The sequence below is a fragment of the Narcine bancroftii genome, chromosome 3, assembly GCF_036971445.1.
Source record: "Narcine bancroftii isolate sNarBan1 chromosome 3, sNarBan1.hap1, whole genome shotgun sequence".
NCBI classification, from domain to species: Eukaryota; Metazoa; Chordata; class Chondrichthyes; order Torpediniformes; family Narcinidae; genus Narcine; species Narcine bancroftii.
The window spans coordinates 102,201,448-102,222,424 of NC_091471.1; the positions used below are offsets into that span (position 1 = coordinate 102,201,448).

The 20,977-nt window shown below is 38.1% G+C and overlaps 1 protein-coding gene and 1 long non-coding RNA gene across 4 annotated transcripts in view; one reads left to right on the plus strand and one right to left on the minus strand.

Moving 5' to 3' along the window:
* LOC138757416 (uncharacterized) overlaps window positions 1-7,643 on the minus strand; it is a 119,221-nt gene extending 111,578 nt beyond the window's left edge. For both annotated transcript variants that reach the window (XR_011353584.1, XR_011353583.1), the window contains exon 1: window positions 5,561-7,643. This is a non-coding gene — a long non-coding RNA (uncharacterized lncRNA). The remainder of the gene's footprint in view (window positions 1-5,560) is intronic.
* The window catches only part of scfd2 (sec1 family domain containing 2), a 307,801-nt gene that overhangs the window by 124,987 nt on the left and 161,837 nt on the right, over window positions 1-20,977 (plus strand). For both annotated transcript variants that reach the window (XR_011353574.1, XM_069924665.1), the window contains exon 5: window positions 4,619-4,856. Coding sequence is in view for 1 of the 2 variants with exons in the window: in XM_069924665.1 (XP_069780766.1) it covers window positions 4,619-4,856 (238 nt within the window). In the remaining variant the exon portion in view is untranslated. The remainder of the gene's footprint in view (window positions 1-4,618; window positions 4,857-20,977) is intronic.

The window sequence follows — 20,977 nt, forward strand, 5'->3', positions numbered from 1 at the left end:
TTGGTTTATTGCCTGTCCCACTGTCATGTTGTTATTGGGTGGCCTTTTGACAACTCCCACCTGTGATTTTTATTTTTTCCCTTTACTATTCCTAATCTCTACTCAGATGGGTTCAACATTTTGCTCATTAGACCTTGCATCATCTCTCACTATTGCCTGGATCTCATCCTTAACAAAGAGCATTACCCTACCTTCCTGCCAGTCCTTCGTTACTACTAAATATCCTTGGATATTTAATTCCTAATCCTCTCCACCCTGCAAGCACACATTTGTAATTGCCACTAATCATACCCCTTTGTACTGAATTGTGCCACAAGTTCATTGAACTAACACTACAAAAGACCTGCCTGCAGTATTGAAATTCCACAATTTTTTTTTGCATTACTGTAATTGAGAATATTTATAATCTCTTTCCCTCTGATAATTTAACATATGTTATTGGAGTTGATTTTTTTAAACAAAGTTTTTTGAATATATGTACATTGTTATTGTAGGTATGGCAATAAACTCATTATCAGATCAGATACTATTTATTGTCATGTAATAAAACAGAAATGCAATATTACACAAAATTGCTTTTTGCCTGTCATAAGGCAAACAAAGTTTCACCATGAGCATTGCCTGGTGCCCCATACAATTAGAGAAAGAGAAGGAAAAGAGAGTTCCCCCAGAGTCAGTGAGTGTCCATTGATTTTCCTCCAGTGCTCCCACAGTCTCTGAAGCCGCACAAGATTCCAATTCAGTTCAAACCATTGGCAATTCAAGCCCAAATCCAAACTTCCGACATGATGAGGAAGCCTTCAGCACCCAGGGCCCTTTAGGAGCCCTTCTGTCCCTTACCACTCTCTTGCATCCTGGATCTCATGAGCCAGTATTCAGCAGCCTGGTGTGTTCTTTGATCTCAAGTTGCCAGAACCCCGTGGCTTGTGTTGGTTTCTCATCCACAAACCGCCAGCAGCTCACAGTTCTTAGGATCACCTCCTCTGTTTCCCTTTCTTAACAGGGGGTGTTCTCCCTGTTACTGACACTGCGCCAATCCGTTGCTCCCCCTACTTCACTTCAAGATTCAATTTATTGTCATGGAATTAAAAAGTGTCATATTACACAAAATTGCCTTTTGTCTGATGTAAGATAGACATTGCCTTTTGTCTGATGTAAGATAGACAGATTTGCCATCAAGAGAAATTGTATGAAGAAACTCTTTCAATAAGAGAAAGAGAAGCAAAAGAGAGTGTTTCCCCCCCCCCCCCCCACCACCACCCAGAGTCACTGTGCATTTGCTCCTGCAGTCACACAGAGTCCAGTCCAAACCATTGACCACCCAAGCTCCAGATCCAAACCTCCGACATGATTAGGATTCCTTCAGTGCTCTCGGCACCTTCCCACATCCTGGTTCCAATACTTGGTACTTCTTCAACCAGACTCAAGCCAATCTCAGCAATCTGCCACCTGACGCGAGTTTCTTAACAGCAGTCTCAAGCAGCCCACAGCCAGAATGGGTTCCTCTTCTCAAGTCACCAACAGCCCCTCCCCTATGTAATCCTCAACTGAAGAACCCCATCAGTTCCTCTGCTTTTCGTTCTCAGACAAGGGTGGTTTCCCTGTTTTCTTGATGCCCTCTGCCAGTCCTTCGCTGCCCTAGAGTATACAAACCTCTGACTACTGCCGATCATAGGCGCCGCCATCTTGAACGCAGACCCAGTGTTAGCACGATTTTAAATAAAACCAGCTCCTTTAACAGGCCATTTAAAGCCTATATAGAACTGACAGCAGTTGGACTGGGTGGTTGGACTCGATGGGAGTGCTGTGTCTCTGCTCGCTGCTCACAGCGTGTCCGCACCAGTAGCTCCGGTAGTGCCACCATTTTCTAATTCACTTTCTACTTTACTATTAATTCTCTATTAAATCTCCTTGCAAGTTTAGAGACCTTTCAGATTCCAAGATAGACTCTTCCCCCATCCCTTGGTCCATACTTGTTGATCTTTCTCACTGTAACTCAATGTACTATAACTGTGCTCTTTCCCTCGTACTTCATGTGAATGTTAAGAGTTGTCTTGCAAGCAGCTCACAAAAGACTGTATTAGATTCATTATGACTAAAAACTTGAAAAATGGAAGTGGAGCGAAAGCCATGATCAGATCAGTAGTACACTTACTGGATGACAGGAAGACTCAGCCATATAACATAGTTTTGTTCTTATTGGACGACTGCACCATAGTCAAGTGAAAGTTAGGAATCAAAGCTCTCAAGATTAGATTTCTCTAATTATTGGACAGAAACTATTTCATTCTGACAAAGCAATGGTCTTTCCTTTTTTATAGCCCTTGAAAACCTTTGAATGTTCATATACAAGGTGTTCTAAGAGATCGGATATACAATTATTTGGATAGCCAGTAACTGATTAGGGCTAGTCAACATGGCTTTGTGCATTGAAGGTCATGTTTAAACAATCTTAGAGTTTTTTTGCGGAGGCTACTAGGAAAATTGGCATAGGAAAGGCTGTGGATGTTGTGTACATGGACTTCAGAAAGGGCTTTGTCAAGGTCCCACATGAGAGGTCAGGAAGGTTCAGAGGCTAGGTATTCAAGGTGAAGTAGTGAATTGGATTCGACAATGACTGGATGGGAAAAGCCAGAGAGTAGTCATGGATGATTGCTTTTCAAACTAGAGGCCTGTGGATAGTACTGGGCCTCAGGGACTGGTGCTGGGACCATTGTTGTTTGGCATCTATATCAATGACCTGGATGATAATGTGGTAAATTGGATCATCAAGTTTGCAGATGACACTAATATTAGAGGCATTATGGACAGCAAAGAAGGTTTTCAAAGCTTGCAGGTCCGGATCCGGACCAGCTGAAATATGGGCTGAAAAATTATCAGATGGAATTTAATGCAGACAAGTGTAAGGTGTTGTATTTTGGACAAACAAACCAGGAAAGGATGCACACGATGAATGGTAGGGCACTGAGGAGTGTGGTAGAACAGAGGGATCTGGGAATATGGATACATAATTCCCTGAAAGAGGCATCACAGGTGGATAGGGTTGTAAAGAGAGGTTTAGCATATTGGCTTTAATAAATCAAAGTGTTGAGTATAGGAGCTGGGATGTTATTGTAAAGTTGTACAAGACATTGGTGAGGCCAAATTTGGAGTATTGTGTGCAGGAAAGATATCAATAAGATAAGAGTACAGAGGAAATATACTAGGCTTTTGCCTGGACTTCAGGAACTGAGTTACAGGGAAAGTTTTAACAGGTTAGGTCATTCTTCTCTGGAGTGTAAAAAAATGAGGGGAGGTTTGATAGAGGTATTTAAGATTATGATGGGGATAGACAGAGTAAATGTAGATAGGCTTTTTTCCACTGAGGGTAGGTGAGATACAAACCAGAGGACACGGGATAAGAGTGAAAGAGGAAAAGTTGAGGAGGAATGTGAGGGGGAATTTCTTCACAGCGAGTGGTGAGAGTGTGGAATGAGCTGCCAGTTGAGGTGGTGAATGTGGGCTCAATTTTAACATTTAATAAGAATTTGGACAGGTACATGAATGGGAGAGGTTTGAAGGGGCTATGGACTGGGTGCGGGTCATTGGGACAAACCAAAAAAAAGGTTCGATGAAGACTCGAAGGGCCAAAGGTGACTGTTTCTTTGCTGTAGTATTCTATGGTATACCCATTTTTAGCGGAGAGAAGTATTTGAAGATCAGTAAAAATGTTTGCTACTTCTGAGATTTAAATCTAAGTGATTTTGAGCTCAGTGCTCAAAACAATACGATGAGTTTAAGGTTAATGAGGCAGGATGACCATTCACTCTTAAGTTGTGAAGTGAATGTAAGAGCATGAATTACCTTGGTTGTATCTTTTCTTGTCATTTGGCGGGGCGGCATGGTTAGCGAAGCAGTTAGCGCAATGCTATTACAGCACCAGTGACAAATCAAGAGCTGTCAGTAAGGAGTTTATACATTCTCCCTGTGTCTGCATGGGTTTCCTCCCAATCTTCAAAACACATGGAGGGTTGTAGGTTAATTGCGATTATTTGGGTGGAACAGGCTCCTGGGCTGGAAAGGCCTGTTACCATGCTGTATGTCTAGCATGTTAGCATTGATTGCTTAGATTGTCATGTGAAAAATGAAAGGCCAACTGGATATCATACAGCAGGATGCTACTGACCACTAGAACAATTCCTCAGTTCCCATCATGAGATCACTTAAATATATGGAAATACATTCAACTGATTAAGAAAAAAATAAGAAATAACTGAAATAAAATGAACAGAGTTTCTACACTCGAAGCCAAAAATAGTATAAAGAACAAACAAAAAAAACTCGGTCAAACAATATTAGTGGGAGAAACAAAATTGTTTACATTTCAGATCAGAAACTTTCATCATAATTAGACTTAAATGAAGGAATCTTGCCCTGTAGAGAATATTTAGTCATTCCATGGCATTTTATCTGAGGCATTCATTTTTATTTACTATTCCCGACAATTGTATAGCTATTACTGTCATGTTGAATTGGTTAAAATTTAATTAATTTTATGAAAATTTATATGAACCTGGGAGGGGTGGGGGAAATGTATCAGTTTTTAACCAAAATTTAAAAATTTTCAATTCTTTTGTAGACATTGGAGGATTCTGATTTGTCCTGTGTTCTAAATCAACTTCTGCCCATAATCAAGTCCCATGGGAAAAGAGACTCCTTTGATTACAACCTGGAAGAAATTCTTGTTCTGTTGGTTTACATCTACTCTGTGGTCGGAGAATACAAGATGGATGGCAAAGAATGCCAGGTCAAAAAAGCTTTGTTGCAGTCATTATGTGATGAACCTAACTTATCTCAAATACTTCTAGAAATTACAGGTGAGTTTGAATTCCATTGTCTTCAGACAAAAACAAATCTGATTGCATAATTATTATCAAAATTGCAAAAAGAGAAACAGAGTTTAACCAATATTTATATTTGGACTTAATTGGCAACATTCTGTGAGTATTGATCCCAATGCCTTTAACAGTGTGGAAGATATTAAGTAGTCATTGCTTGTTATTTGAAATTATACTTGATGTTAATTATATTCTCCTGAGGAAAAAGGACCAAATTTTAAGGGTAGCATTAAAAATTTATATTAATTCTATTAAGAATTGCCCCACATATTGAAGTGCTAGTTGAGGATATTGTCATTGTTTCTGTTAGGCAGACATCAACAGGATGGCTTAAAGCCAACATGTAGTTGCAAGAAATGATTTGGAGGGTACATTATATAATATGCCACTGGAGCCCCAGTGAAATGTACCCCTTGTTTCTAGATGAGGTAAGCCTGAGTGAGTGAATATGGTAGATATGATTCAACTCATCTGCACGTTTGCTGTTGCCCAAATCATTTACCTTGTGCAGCAGTTGGATTAAACACATGTAATCTTTCTATTGTGAGGAAGAACTGAGGCAGAAGTGATAAGCACATTAATTGGTTGCATCAGTAAATTTTGGAGCATCCACCTTTGACGGTGCTTACCATTAAATAAAAATTAAATAGAACAGATCCTACCACACTGCCTAACGTATCTACCGTCAGAGCTGTTGGCTCATCAACCCTTGGGTGCATGAACATAGTGGCCCTCGCTAGCACTTTTTTGGCAGTCTCAAATGCAGCTGCGGCCTTGTCATTCCATTTGAGTTCCTCGGGATGTCCGGACAAGATTTGAAAAATGGCTGGCTGCAGCTGGCACAAAATGATGGTAAAAGTTGATCATGCCAACAAACTCCTGCAGACCATTAATGGTAGAGGATCGTGGAAACTTGCAAATGGCCTTGACCTTGGAAGGTAGTGGAACCACTCCATACTGACCGAGGTGGCCGAGGAAATTGATTGACGTGAGGCCAAACTGGCATTTAGCCAAGTTGATCGCTAACCCATGGTCATCTAGCCAGTGACACTATTGACAAAAGATCGGCCTGGTCCTGCTGCCACACATGGCTGGCGATAAGGCTGTCATCCAGATAAACAAATATGAAATCCAGGCCCTGGGTAACTGTGCCCATTAAGCATTGAAATGTCTGCGCCATGTTTTTTAAACAGAAAAGCATACGGAGGAATTCAAATACCCCCAATGGGATAATCAAGGCAGTCTTAAGAATGTCATCCTGGTGAACTGAGATCTGATGGTACCAGCACACCTGGTAAATTTTGGAGAACATTTTAGTGCCATGAAGGATTGCAGAGAAATCCTATATGTGGGGAAACGGCTACCAATCTGGTGTCATGATTTCGTTCAGATGCTGATAGTCCCCACAAGTCTCCACTCTCCAGAGCCTTAGGTACCCTATGCAGCGGTGATGCCCAAGGACTGTCAGAGCGGTGAAGGTGAACAATCCCCATTTCCTCTATGTGTCAAAATTCGTCTTTAGCCAATCACAATTTATCCAGAAGTAGCCAGAACTGTGGAGTAATAATGCTGGAGAATTCCATTAGGATTCTGGTGTATTCATTGTCCGATAGCATCACCGAGTCAAGGAATGCCTCAGATAAAATGTGAGGTGCAAGCTGAGGGACTTGAAAGTCTTCGAATTAACTAGGCGGCGACCTTTGAGATCTATTAGAAGGGAGTGTGCTCACAAAAGATCAGCTCCCAGGAGTGGCTGTGATATATCAGCAATAGTGAAGGACCAGCTGAACTGCGATGAACCGAAATTGAGTGGAATTGTCTGTGACCTGTACGTCAGGGTGCTGCTGTTGTTGGCGGCCGTGAGAGGAGGGCCCTTCTTTCCTGAATGTGTGACTGGGCCAGAGGAGGGAATCTTTGCTCCAGTGTCAACCAAGAACCGATGGCCTGAGTTTTGATCCCAAAGGTAAAGGAGGTTGTTCTTGTGGCCGGCCGTTGTGGCCACTACTGACGGCTGGTCTCTGCGTTTCCTGGATGCGTGCAGGGGAAACGGCAGCGGTGGGCTGCAGCTCCCTATCTCTGATGGTAATAGCACCACTGCTCTCTGTCTGCTCTGTGTCCAGTCGAGTCTGACACCACACTGCTATCCAGAGTGGGCAGGGTTCGTGCCCTTTGTCGAGGCACCACTATACACCCAACCAAAAGTCTACCATGCTGCTTAGCATGCCACAACTCATCAACACAGGCTGCTAAGCAGTGGGGGTCGTTAAAGTCTTTGTCTGCAAGCAGCCAATGGATGTCTTCTGGCATTTGATTGAGAAAAAGTTGCTCGAAAAGCAGACAGGGCTTGTGTCCATCCATGAGCACTAGTATCTTGTTTATTCGGAAAGAGTGCGGTCGCCCAGGGCATCCATAAGGAGAAGTCGTGCTGCCAGTTGCGTCAGGAAAGGACGAAAATACGTATGAGCAGGAACTTTGGCTTCATACCTGTAGTTGACTGGCACAAGAAATCAACAATACGCCCTGTGGTGTCTTGGTCCAGTGATACAATGACATAGTAATACTTTGTTGTGTCAGCAGTAATCTAGCATAAATGAAACTGGGCCTTGGCTCCTCAAACCAGATCTGTGGCTGCAAGGCCCAGAATACTGAAAGTTTAAGTGCAACGATCTTCTGCGCATCCATAGTGAGGTCCAAAATGTCATTTGGACCATCGGGGTCATCAGTGTAGTGAGCGGTGCAGTGAATAAAGCACAACAGAAGTTGTCTGTGAGCTGAACCAACAGAACTGTTTATTGGAATCTTCACAGGAATTTAAATAATTACAGTTGGCGCACTATCACAGTCACCTGACCTCTGAAGTCATGAACCTCCCAGAGTTCTTTGTGTCTCCAAGGCCTCTTGGAACTCCTGATTCTGCAGGTGCCCACAACTAAGGATGCCAATAATGGAGTGGCGCGGTTCGCCACAATATCTAATATTGGGTGCCCAGTAATAAAACCTATAGTTCTGTAATGCCAAGCCACCATTTTTTTAAAATATTTCAAAGACAGGGGCACTTATTTTTCCATGTAAAAGAAGAGATGAGAGAATCCAATGAATCAAAAAAGCATCTGGGAACAAAAACCGGTGCAGCTTGAAAAATATATAAAAATTGAGGTAGGATATTCATTTTGATAATATTGACATGTGCAATTAATGTCATCGAAAGAGGGGACCACTGTGTCAAGTACTTCTTGACATGATTCATGAAGGTAAGAACGTTTTCTTTAAGCAAATTATTAAATTTCTTAGAAATGGTAATACCTAGATAGTTAAATTGATTTTTAACTCTTTTAAAAGGAATAGTGGAGTCCAAAGAGCAGGAAGAGTTCAAAATGAACATCTTACTTTTTGCAAATTTAATTTATAACCTGAAAATTGACCAAATTGATAAAGAAGTGATAAAACAGATGGAATTGATCAGTCAGTTATTTGTAGGTTTTAAGTTAAGATCATTTTAGTGGCTGTTATGTTGTTAAATAAATACAAAAGGTTTCTTAGCTTTTCATATATTCACATAATTCATTATGAAAACAAGATGATGGTTCTGTTGATTTACCTCTAACAGCTGGTTTCTTTCATTTCCTCTTGCAAATTTTTCATTAAGAGACAATTGTTTGAGAAAAAAGTTGATCCCATCAGTTTTGTCTACTTATCACCAAATGGGAACCAAGTGTTGACTTTTTGTGGTTGCACTGCCTTTTCAATGTATTTCAAACATTGTTCAGCATTAGCTGCAAGATGCAACGAATCTTGATATTTTTAATACAAACCTATGAGTTAATTCTTGTTGTAGATGGTTTAATTAGTGTTGCTCACCTCTTAGCTCCATTTCACTTGACAACATTTGATGATGAATGTTAAATACATGGAGCATGCAAGTTTATGGGAAGCAAATAATATGCAATATAAAATATAACAACGTGTCACATTATTTCCTTAGGTAGAACTTTAATCAGCCAGTAGATATTAATTCTCATATTCTTTTCCCAACATCCTCTCAGCATTGTACTGGAGTTTAATTTTTTAAAAATTTTGGTACTTCTGCAAACAGCCCTGGAGCAAAATTGCAGTTGAATCAAAAAGCTTGCTCTTTAAATTTTCTTTCAGCAATTTTTTTTAGTTACAAATGATAATCCATTCAGATAACCTGTCTTAGATCAATAGCCCATTTGCTGAGAGGATTGTGTGTCAGGCATCAGTGGCATTATATTGAGAGGAGTCCAGGAAGATAGAATTGTGAAATTAACTGCAGTTACCAGAGATTACATTCTTAGTTTGCCTTGTTCATGATAGTTTGCATTTTTATTCAAGTACTGTACTTGTGTCTTTTAAGTATCTTGGATATGCTAAATTTCTTTTGAACTGAGATCACTGTCTTAATGTAGGAACATTAGCAGACAATTTGTGCATTGTACGCTTTCACTTAGAGCAAGATAAATGATCAGAGCATATATTTTGGATGTTGATTGAAAGATGACTGCTAGCTTGGAGACCCATATTGTGCTTTCTTTATTCACTCACATCTTGTGAAAACTTCTTCAGCTATCTGTGGGTGCTTTTATGGAGGGCCTCCACTTCAAGGCTGGCTCCATAATTTTTTATAGAGCAGCCAGTGTAGGCGGGGTGACTGTTGCCATGGCACTGCCTGTCAGCATGACAGCATAAATATGTGGCAAGCAATGACTGTCTTCGTTACCCATAATCCCCCACACAGCTGGAACTGCTCTGGGAAATGCAAAGCAGTTCCAGCTGCATGTGGGATTATGGGTAACAAAGACAGCCACTGATCATGCTTCTGCCAGCACTGCCCCTCCGGACTCCGGACCTGGAAGCAGAGAAGTGGCTATTTCAATCCCATACAAACATGCAGGTGAATTCTGTAGGATTCTTTCACCACACCCATTCCTGAAATATTAACCGTTTAATTCATGTACATAAAAGAAAGTAAACAATGTTGTGTGTTTCTTCAGTAATCGGCACCAGACTCAACTCTGTCCTGTGTTGCGGGCTGACAATATCATTGCGACATCATCAGCCCGCCCCTAGCCAGCCACTTGCAGCGGCAGTATATTTATGAAGCAAGATGGAGTGCTCCGCTCCACTGCTGACACTACCTCCAGAAGGACTAGAGTTGGCATCTTGGAGCTGCTCGTGGAGCATTTATGAAGGCAGGGTCAGCGACGTGAGGGCAGAGAATCTCTACCTTTACAGTTCCATTTAAAGGGCCTCATGTATGATCTCTGAGCTTGTGGTATTAGATTGCAAATATTATTTACCCATTACCCCCTGCTTACTTTCTGAGCAATGGAGAAATGAAGCAAAGCATTAAATATCAATAAATGATCTTTAAGGATCATTTGGTGAAAAGTTCTTGTGAGTACTTACAATCTGAACAAAAGGTAGTTCTTCCTTTTCCTCATCTGGTTTCTATTATTTTGTGTTCCATAAATGGTCTAAATTTAACTGGATCTGAAAGTATAATTTATGAAAGCATTCATCTGCAATGTGAATTGTTCACAATCATATTCTACTTTAGCCTGCATGCATAACTCTACTTGAAATGACTTGTCACTTGAATCCTTGCATTCACTCAGAAATTGATGTTGTCAGTTGTATAATTATTTTGGGCATGTGGGTTTATTGCTAGATATTCTTTCCAATATAATTCTGAGAAAAAAACTGGCATATTTTCATCTCAGTGAGCCAACGAGATTATACATCCAATCTTTAACAATGTTTCAATGACTTGGTGTGTTGTTTATTGCCTTGACCTATTTAACAGATTACTGCTTGAAACTAATTAAAATTCTGCTATGAAATCCAAACTGGCTGAGTCAAACCACTTCAGTCAAATTTTCTGGCAGGAGAGGTTCTATAGGGAATGTATTTGACTTTTTTTTAATTCATTGATTGAATGTGAGTGATGTTGGAAAAACTGCAATTGTTACTCTTGTAAATGAGCTGTTATAAATTTAAATTTGGTTCTTTAACTAATTGTGAAATTTTTTAAAAATAATATCAGTAATAATACCTCTGAAACATTAAGACTGTTGTGAAAGATCATTTGTTCACTCATACTCATTTAACAATCATTCTTGCCTGTTGAGGCTTTACTGAAAAACACTAGCAATGCACATGGTTCAGGTTCAATTAAGGATGGACGATATGTGACAGTTTTGACAATGTTCTACTCTATGAAAGAAATTAAGAATTTTCCCCATGTTACTTGTATGTAGGGAATTCTAGATTTTGACCCAACAAAGATGAAGAAATAGAAGTATTATATTTCCTAATGATAATGGTATGTGACTTGAAGGGTAAGATAATGAATCTGCTGCCCCTTGCTTTCTCCTTCAAGATGTTAAAGTTGGAAGTGATGTCAAAAAAACCTTGTTAATAGCCACGCACCCTGTGACCAGATATTCAATGATTGCACTGAACTGATGTAGAAAGTACATCAATCAAGCATGCTACTTCGTATTAAATGTGGTGAGTTTGAGTGCTGTAGGAGTTTCATTGATCAATGCAAATGAAGAGTATTCCATCACACTTCGAAACCATGACATTTCGATGGTAAAATTATTCTGGTGAACCTGGAAAAGTTGGATCTCCAGCCTCTGTTCTGCTGATGTAGCCCAATCAGTTATGTGGCTGTTCCCATGCAAGGTAGTTGTGAAAAAAAAGGCAATTTATTGTTGAAATCAAGTGGTTAGAATCTTGCTAGTTGGTGATTGCCAATGCTAAGCACATGTAATTCAAATTCTAATTCTGAACCATAGCTGAATGGTATCTATTGTTCAAGACTTGCTACATTGTTTAGCACTCTTTCAGCCTTTCTTCTCCAAACCTGTTAATGATGCTGATTTATTTCTCTGAAGGACATTAGTGAATTAGATTATTTTATTTATCTGCCAAATGCATGGTTAATATTTCTGATTATTTATAAATTTCAAATTTATTAACTTATTCAAATTTACCTTTCCCAGCTGGCATTGTATGATTCAAAGTCTTGACTATGGGTCAGAGAGCTTGATTTCTGCACAACATTTTAGTAATTTAACTGCTGTGCTACCATTTGCAATTGAACACTAGGATTACTTTCAAACCTGACTCTAAGCCAGACGCCTTTCAGGTATGCCATCTAAGCAGATCTTTAAAAATTTTGGCTGCTTTCTGCTTGTATAATCAGAAATATCTCCTTTCAAATTTGCTTACGATTTGATTTTGAAGGCTGAAGTAGAATTACTACATGATCTTGAAAGACCCTCTATTCTTGTAACATTCAAGAGACCAGTTGAGTGTGGGGAAGGGTGGACACTTCCTTGAATAATCTGCGGAGAGCATTTCCTGCTACTCCTGGCTCACAAGGAGTGCTGATTAAACCATTTTTTTTACAGAGCTGGCCCAGTCTCCCAACATCTTGGAAACCTATACAGCCAAGATTAACTGAAAGATACATTGGACTTTGTTGCAGCCACTCTTTGTGTTCAAAGAATTTTCTCTTACCTCCCTACTACTTCATTGTCAATAGTTGTCAATATCATTACATCATATTCATAATACTTTTCATAATATTACAAAATGCTTTTGTTAAATATTTGGCTCCAGTGAAAATTGTTTGAGTAGAATGGTATGAACCTATTCATCATAACTATAGTTTTCCATCCCGTGGAGTCGGTGATTATTAGCTGCCTATTGATTTAATCTTGCATGCAAGCTCAGAGGAGAATTGATACTGACACTTTTGCAACAGCATGCAACTTGAAAGCATCATAGACCAGCATGCTGCGTAATAGTACACCTGCACCCTAAGCAGTAGGAAAAATTCACAAAACTAATTGTATCTGTACCTGTTGGATGATCATCTTTTTGAGTATGGGAATGCAAGTCGGAGTGGCTGTCTAATTCCAAATGGCTGCTGCTACAAGAATAAAAAAGTCAGAGGTGTGATTTAAATTGGGTTAGTTGGTATGCAGAAGCAATTTGTTTTGCCATTTATTGTTAGATAGTGGACAGTAATTATCATATGTGTGTTGAGACTCCAGTGTTATTTTTGTTCAAACCACTTGTGAGGAAGCAATTAGTGCCCACTGGCTGAGCAATGTTCCCCTGTGTAACTTAATGGGAGAGTTATGGGACAGTCTTCAAAAATAATGAGGTTTCTGCCCTGATTTACCCTTTCCTGTCCAGACAGAGAAGCCAAACGCTTCCCTCGAATCCAATGAATTGATGAATTCAATGAAGACATGCACTAAACAAAAGAAAAGGACAAATTGGTGATTTATGAAAAAATTGACTGCAAATATCCCAATAATTTGAAATGTACAGCTTATTTGCAAAATATTTGTTTTCATTTAATGAATTTCACACCAAAAAAATAACATTTTCTTTTCAACAGAAGTGATTAATGTGATTTTTTTAAAACAAAAACAAATTATTGGCCTGAAATTCAAGATTAACAAAAGGGTTATGAACTATACTGCTCTAGAGATATTGCGTGATGTGCCAATTGGATCAGAAATTGTGGTTGTCATGCACAGAATTTCTTGGACTCAGAGTTTAATTGGCTCTTGAGTATTTTGCTCACTGCTGAATGAAACAGTGGTGCTTGTGGAACATTTCAACAAATACACTCTCTGGAACCGAGTATGTACTCTGTAGCAAACAAAATATTGTGTTGGGAACATAAGTCTCTTGTCTTCTCTTTAATTGCCTTAATGTTATCTGGAAATATTATTTCACTGTTACAGTTTGTACTCTTGATTTAACTTAAGACTGTTGTTTATCTTAGTTCAGACAGTGTTTACGGAAGTATTAGTGTGATACAGTCCAGAATTAATTAAATTGCTTGCAAGCCATTCACATTTAAATATAATTTCATTTATGAATCCAAAAGAATTAGTTTAATTATTTTGGAAACATTACTTTATCTCTTGTTGTTATCATCTTTTAAAAGGAACTCCCCCTCAGTGTACTTGTTAGCCAAGAACTGATTACATTTGGCAGCAGCCTTTGTGAGAACCCAGTACCTTAATTGCAAAAGTACATGTTTTGCATGAAAGTTCATTAACTTTATCCACTCCATAGAAGTTAACTAGTTAGTTCTTTGCAAAATTTATAAAATACAATGCAAGGTGGCTCTATTATTGTACAAAATTGGAGACTAACTTTGACTACTCTTTTGAAGAACTCGTGGATGGGACAGGCCAAATGGTCTCCATCTATGCTTTGTTTGTATGAGCATAAACATTGAGGACATGAATGTCAGATGATAAAATACACATTTTCTTGTCTCTATCTTCACCCAGCTCAGTTTTTATAGTTTGTATTTCTCTTGCCAAATTAGATTTCATTCCCCAGTTCTTTGTATAATGCAACTTGTGTGACTGAAGGAGGTAATCTTTTAAATGTCTTTCCCATTTTCTGATCTATTGAGAGTTATACAGGAGTGGTGGGGGATGATGCTGTCCTTTTCCAGACAGTTTGACCTCACAAATTGTGGTTATTACAAGCTCTAACTAAAATCAGGGGTGCTGCTGCTGGGATTGCAAACATGAGGCTTTCATTATCTGTCTTCATCTACTCAAGCTGCCTGCACCTATTAAAGAAGAATTTGTATCTTTGTCATAGTTTTCACAAATTCTGGCAATTTTCACAAACCAGTTGATTGGTGTTAAATTGTTTTGAATTGTAATGAACAGTCATTTTGCGAACAGTACGATCTTCAAGTTTCAAGACCAGGAGTAACCTAGCTTTTCTGATAGCTCGGCAAAATATATTGGCCAAAAAAAGTTTTTTTTTAATAATCCCATGAGAATGTTGAAATGGCATGTTTAATATATCATTGAAAAATTAGCATATTCAGCACCCTGCACCAAAGTTTCAACCTAAATTATGTGGTCACCTTTCTGACATTTTGGTTGACCAAATGAATAGATTGTTATCCACATATCTCTACTCTTTTTTTTAACTTTATTTATTCGTTCAAAAAACAAATAATATATGACATATACAACAATTAACCATAAACATGAATGTTACTTTATATATATAAAAAAAAGAAACCCCCCCCTTCAGCCGACTCTCCTCAGGAGAGCCATAAAGAAAGAAAAAATTAAAGAAAAATTAAATATACATATTAAGATCTAATCAATGTAAATTGAAATGTAAATATTCTGAATATAACAACCATATATTAATAAAAAAATTATAATTATCACGCGAGTAGTTTTTTCCATTATTAAACCATATTTCATCTCATTATGCCATCTATTAATATCAATCATATTTGTATCTTTCCACGTACTAGCAATACATTTTTTCGCTACGGATAAAGCTAAATTTACAAAAGCAAGCTGAAACTTATCTAATCCCAAGCCTTATGAAAGATCAGCCAGGATGTTATTGAATGGCAGAGGAGACCAGATAGCCTACTCCAGCTTCTCATTCTTTATGCTCCGATACATTAGATTCTGATTTCTCCTTTCATGGAAAGATCTCTTTTGTTTGCCCATCCATACTCTGGCTTTCTGAGAAATAATTTTGGAACATTTTTTCCAAATTTCACTGCTCCTACTCTCCTTTTCCTTAAGGGACTTCTGTCAACTTCCTTTTTGACCAAGTTTTCAAACAATCCACCAACATTGCAGTCCTACCAGCAGGTGTACTGCAAAAAGTCACCAAAATTTATTTTAGTTTAGTGTTTATATTTTTATTTTGTGATAATTCTGATATAATTAAGTAATTATAGATTTATTAAAAAGCTGATTTCATATCATTGTAAAACCCCAGAAAACTCAATAAACCCAGTCAAAATTCAGTCAGGCTGATATGATTAATAATATTCCAGTTAAACCAGTAACAGTTAATGATTATTGCCAACAAGAGCAAAAATATCACCTCTTGGATTTCAGGTGGATTACCTTTGCCAAATCCCCCACCATGAACATCTGGGCTGATGGGAAGCAATATTGATTGGGAACCAATCACACAATACTGCAGCTGCAGGAGCACGTCAGCGTGACTCACTGTGAAAAACAACTTACATCTGTAATGCACAAAGACATCATATCAGTGTCATAAAATAATCAGAATCAGGTTTATTGTCATAAAAGTTGTTGTTTTGTGGCAGCAGTATTATGCAAAATTACTATAAATTACAATTTCGTAAGTACAAGATTTTTAAAAATAAATAAATCGGACGAGAGAAAAATGTGAGGTGGTATCCATAGATTCATTGTCTGTTCAGTAATCTGATGGTAGAGAGGATGAAGCTGTTTTTGAAACGTTGAGTATGTGTCCTCAGGCTCCTGTACCTCCTTCCTGAGGTTGCAGTAAGAAAAGGGAATGGCCCAGCTGGTGAGGGTCTTTCAGAATATTATCTGTTTCTTGAATCAGGTAAGGGGTATGTAAGGGGGGACGGTTACATTGATTAAAAGATAGTGGGATTTTTGTTTCTTTTTGGATTATACACCAAGTATATTTACTAATATTACATATTAGTACTAATCGTTTTATTAATTGGATGGTATCATGGTTTTAAAATTTTAAATAAAATATTAAAGAAAGGAAATAAACAAAAGTTTTTTGGCCAGATGATGTGCATGGAGTACTGCTAATATCTCTTAAAGTGTCCTTAATGGAGTGAAGATAAATGTCCTGATGGCACTGTCTGTGTTTACAACCCACTGTAGCCTTTTCCTGTCCTGTGCAATGGCACTTCCATACCAGACAGTGATGCAACCAGTCAGAATGCTTTCCATGGTGCATCTGTAGAAATTTGCAAATTTTGTGGCCTATGTTCAAAATGTACTGGGGGGGGTTGTAGGTTAATAGGATGTAATTGTGTGACATGGACTAGTAGGCCAAAATGGCCTGTTACTGTGCTGTATGTCTAAATTTAAAATATATACCAAATCTCCTCAAACTCTTAACAAAATATAGCTATTGGCGTGACTTCTTCATGATGTTCCCAGGATTAAAAGTGGGGTCAGAATTGGAGGAATACGGGTATTGCAAAGACTTGCAGGGCTGGACAATGTTTTAGACATGCCATTTTAGAAATGAAGCTATCAAACCAAAGCACACATTGCATTTTGCACTCACATTTTCAGTATTTGGATTAACTTAACTTTTATATAATTTTGTTTGAGAAATTGAAATCCTTGCCCTGAACATGATTTCTTGCAAAAAATGTTTACTTGGTCTTGACAAAGCCAGGACTTCTTCCTTCCTGTTTCCACTCAGTTGAATTGAAAAATGAATTTTAAAAATATTTCATGCTAGAAGATTTAAAATGTGAGCAGATAACGCTCAATGCACAGCTGGCCAGTTCGCAATTTAAACATTTCAAGCTGTTGTTATATTGGTGATGACCAGATTCAACACTCTGCTTTTGTGCAAGTGCTATTCAAATTCTTCCCAGTGTGGCAGCAGGCAATAAACAACTTGCATTTTTATAGCACTATTTCATATCGCTGTGTGTCATGTGAAAGAAATGAGATGACTGAATCTTTTTGACAGTTTAAGGAGGAATATTTGGCTGAGATATTAGCAGTACTCCATGCATATCATCTGGCCAAAAAGTTTTGTTTATTTCCTTTCTTTAATATTTTATTTAAAATTTTAAAACCATGATACCATCCAATTAATAAAATGATTAGTACATAATATGTAATATTAGTAAATATACATGGTGTATAATCCAAAAAGAAACAAAAATCCCACTATCCCACCCTTTAATCAATGTAACCCTCCCCCTTACATACCCCTTACCTGATTCCACCCCTAAACTACAATCTATCTACACAAAAAATATAAAAAGAAAAGAAAATGAGAAAAAAGATGTAAACTACAATAACATAGACAGTTAACGTGGACTAAGGTGCATCCACCATAACAAGGTTGAAGTAATCAAAATTTTAATAAGGAGTCCAAACTTTCCGATAAAAAAGATAATTATCTTGTAAATTATGGGTTTTTTTCCAATGGTATACAAGATCTCAATTCTATCTGCCATCTATGTAAATTCAAATCTATATCATTTTACCAAGTAATCGCAATACATTTTCTTGCTACTGCTAATGCTAATCTCAAAAATGCTATTTGAAATTTATTTAATCTTAACTCCAAACAAATCTTTTTAATATTACTTAACAAAAATATTGAAGTTTAACTTTAAGAAGATTTTATAAAAGTTCCTTAAATTCCGTCCAGAAAGATTTTACTTTATCACAAAGCCATGTAGAATGTAAAAAAAAATGTTCCTGTTTCTTTCTGACATCTAAATCATAAATCTGTGGAAAGTAAATTATATTTCTTTAATTTCTCGGGAGTTAAATATAATTGATGTATCAAATTATAATGAACCAGTCTACATCTTACATTCACAATTTTTGTCATACTATCTTTGCTCAAATGTCTCCAGTCCTCTTGACTAATTTCTATTCTTAATTCTTTTTTCCCATTTTAACCTGATTTTTTGTATATCTAGTTTAGGCATTTTATGCTGTAATATATGCTCACAGTAATGTATATATTTCAGATATAAATCTTTTTTTCCTGCCTTCCATAATTAAAATTTCAAATTTAGTCTGTCTAGGTGTCCTGAATAAACTTGTACCTCTCACTTTGTTCGTTTTAGATTGGTCACAGTGTTTGAGCTACCGAAAGGAAGCAGAGACACACGCCGAGAGCACTTCAGTTTATACAAATCTTTATTACTAAATCTAAAACTGATTTCAAACTACAATATGCAAGCCCTTCCAAATTATACTTATCAACGCCTGGACTGGTCCCAATTGCCGAAGCAAGGCAGCGACCGCACATTTGTAGTAGGTTGTCGGGGTGCCGGTAGCAGCTTCTCCACCTCCCCCGACCGGGATGTTGGTTGGACTCTAGAAGTTCTCCTTCTTGCTGAGAGATGTTTCCACCCCTCAGAGAGTCTGAAACTTCAGCAGTGGGACCATGGCTTATATTACCCAAAAATTGCTGACTCAAGCACTTATTCCCTGCACAAAAAAAAGATAACCGAGCTCGCCTAGGCTTCTATCAAATACCACAACTTTCTAGCTTATCACTTTGAATACAATGATTTATTTAGCTGCAAGGTCTCGCCTGACAGTCTGCGACCAACAATCCCATCAATCTCAAAAGTCAGCAACTGGCTAACAAGCAGGAAGATTAAACGTTCTTGGTACCAGATGTCTTTTTGTCAGATAACTGCATCTCTGGGCCCCATGGTGGAATTTAGCTTATGTCTACTGATTCTTACATTATTCTCAAAGTAGGTTATTGATACTCAGCCTTGCATAAGCAAAAGCATGGTATAAATTCTCCATTACACTAGGTAACCTTAACGTATTCCCAAAATGATCCAATAACAGAGCTCTAATTTGATAATCTCTTGGTGCCTGCCACATTGACCACCGCCAGTGGGCTGATAACGCCTCAAACCGTGCATCTTGGCGCCTCACAGTTTGGCGGGCAGCAGCCTCCTTTGAAGAAGACCGCAGAGCCCACCTCACTGACAAAAGGCAAAGGAGGAAAAACCCAACACCCAACCCCAACCAACCAATTTTCCCTTGCAACCGCTGCAATCGTGTCTGCCTGTCCCGCATCGGACTGGTCAGCCACAAACGAGCCTGCAGCTGATGTGGACTTTTTACCCCCTCCATAAATCTTCGTCCGCGAAGTCAAGCCAAAGAAAAGAAAAGAATTTGATAATAACAAAAAAAGAGTATTTGATGGCATTTCATATTTCTCCTTCATTCTTTGAAAAGAAATAAAATAATCTTCCTCATAACAATCCTGAACAATTTTAATTCTTTTTTGATCCATATTTTCAAAAGTTGATTATTAACCATAAATGGAAAAAGTTTATTCTAAAAAGGTGTCTTCCTAGAAACTTACCATCAGTACCTATTTCTTCATTTATCCTATTCCATATTTCCATCAAATGTATCAAAATTGGTGAATTATACTTACACAACAATTTCAAATTCCATTTATATATAAATTGATTTCTCATTCTCATTAATTCAATGATCTGTTTATTTCCAAATGAACTTAGAGATGGACGTGCAGCATTCTCTTTGTACTACGTTGAAGTATCATTTTGGATTATGTGTGAGACCGTGAACTGGATGATGCTATTTGCTCGGTAGGAAGCTGGGCTACATAGTTTCATGTGAAGTGAGTTGGAGGAATATCACAAGATCATACATTTAAGAAGGAAGTTGTTTGGCTCATTGTGTCAGCCTGTGTTATTGTGGGGCTACCCAGCATTCTCCTGTTTCCTATAACCCACAAATTTATCTTTTTTTCTACTTTTTAGGTATTGTAAATCCAGTTGCTGGTTTATTTAAAAAAAATAGAATCAATTCTTAATAGTGAGCTAAAAACATGAAACTGTTCCTAATTTCAAACAAATTAATAGTTAGAGGCTGCAGACTCTGGGGATTGGAGGGATAGGGGATGTAGAGGAGGTGGAAATGTTGCAGAAGGCCTGGGAGTATTCTTTTCTTGATGCAATATCAATTGCAACTTTCTTTGCTATGCTACCCATCTGAGATTTATTTCCTTCTGCAACCCCATGCCTTCCCTTTCTCTGCTGAGAACTTTTGAATATTAAATTAAAGCTCTTTGTTTCAACTTGTAATTAAGCCACCTCTTCTAATTACCACTCCTCAGGGGCTCATGGGGGAATGTTAAAGGCCAAGTTGCTGTATCCCAATATGAGCACCTAGTATGTAAAGCAAAACAATCTTAAACACTCAGAATTTATTTGTATGACTTTTGATGTTGGAAAACACAAAGATGAAATTGAGACCAGTATACTAACTGAGTGAGTTTGGGAAGAGAACACAACAGCTGTAAGAAGTACAAGAAACTAAGATGACCTGCTGAATTTAATGGTGTGAATTATTTTCTTCTTTTTCTTGGTCTGTGCCAGATTGAAGCAAGGAGTGTTGGGTTGGAGGGAGGGGGCCAACTTTAGATCGGGGGATAGGCCTGGATATCTGTGGTGGTGATTGGAAAATTTAAGAAGATAGCTTGAT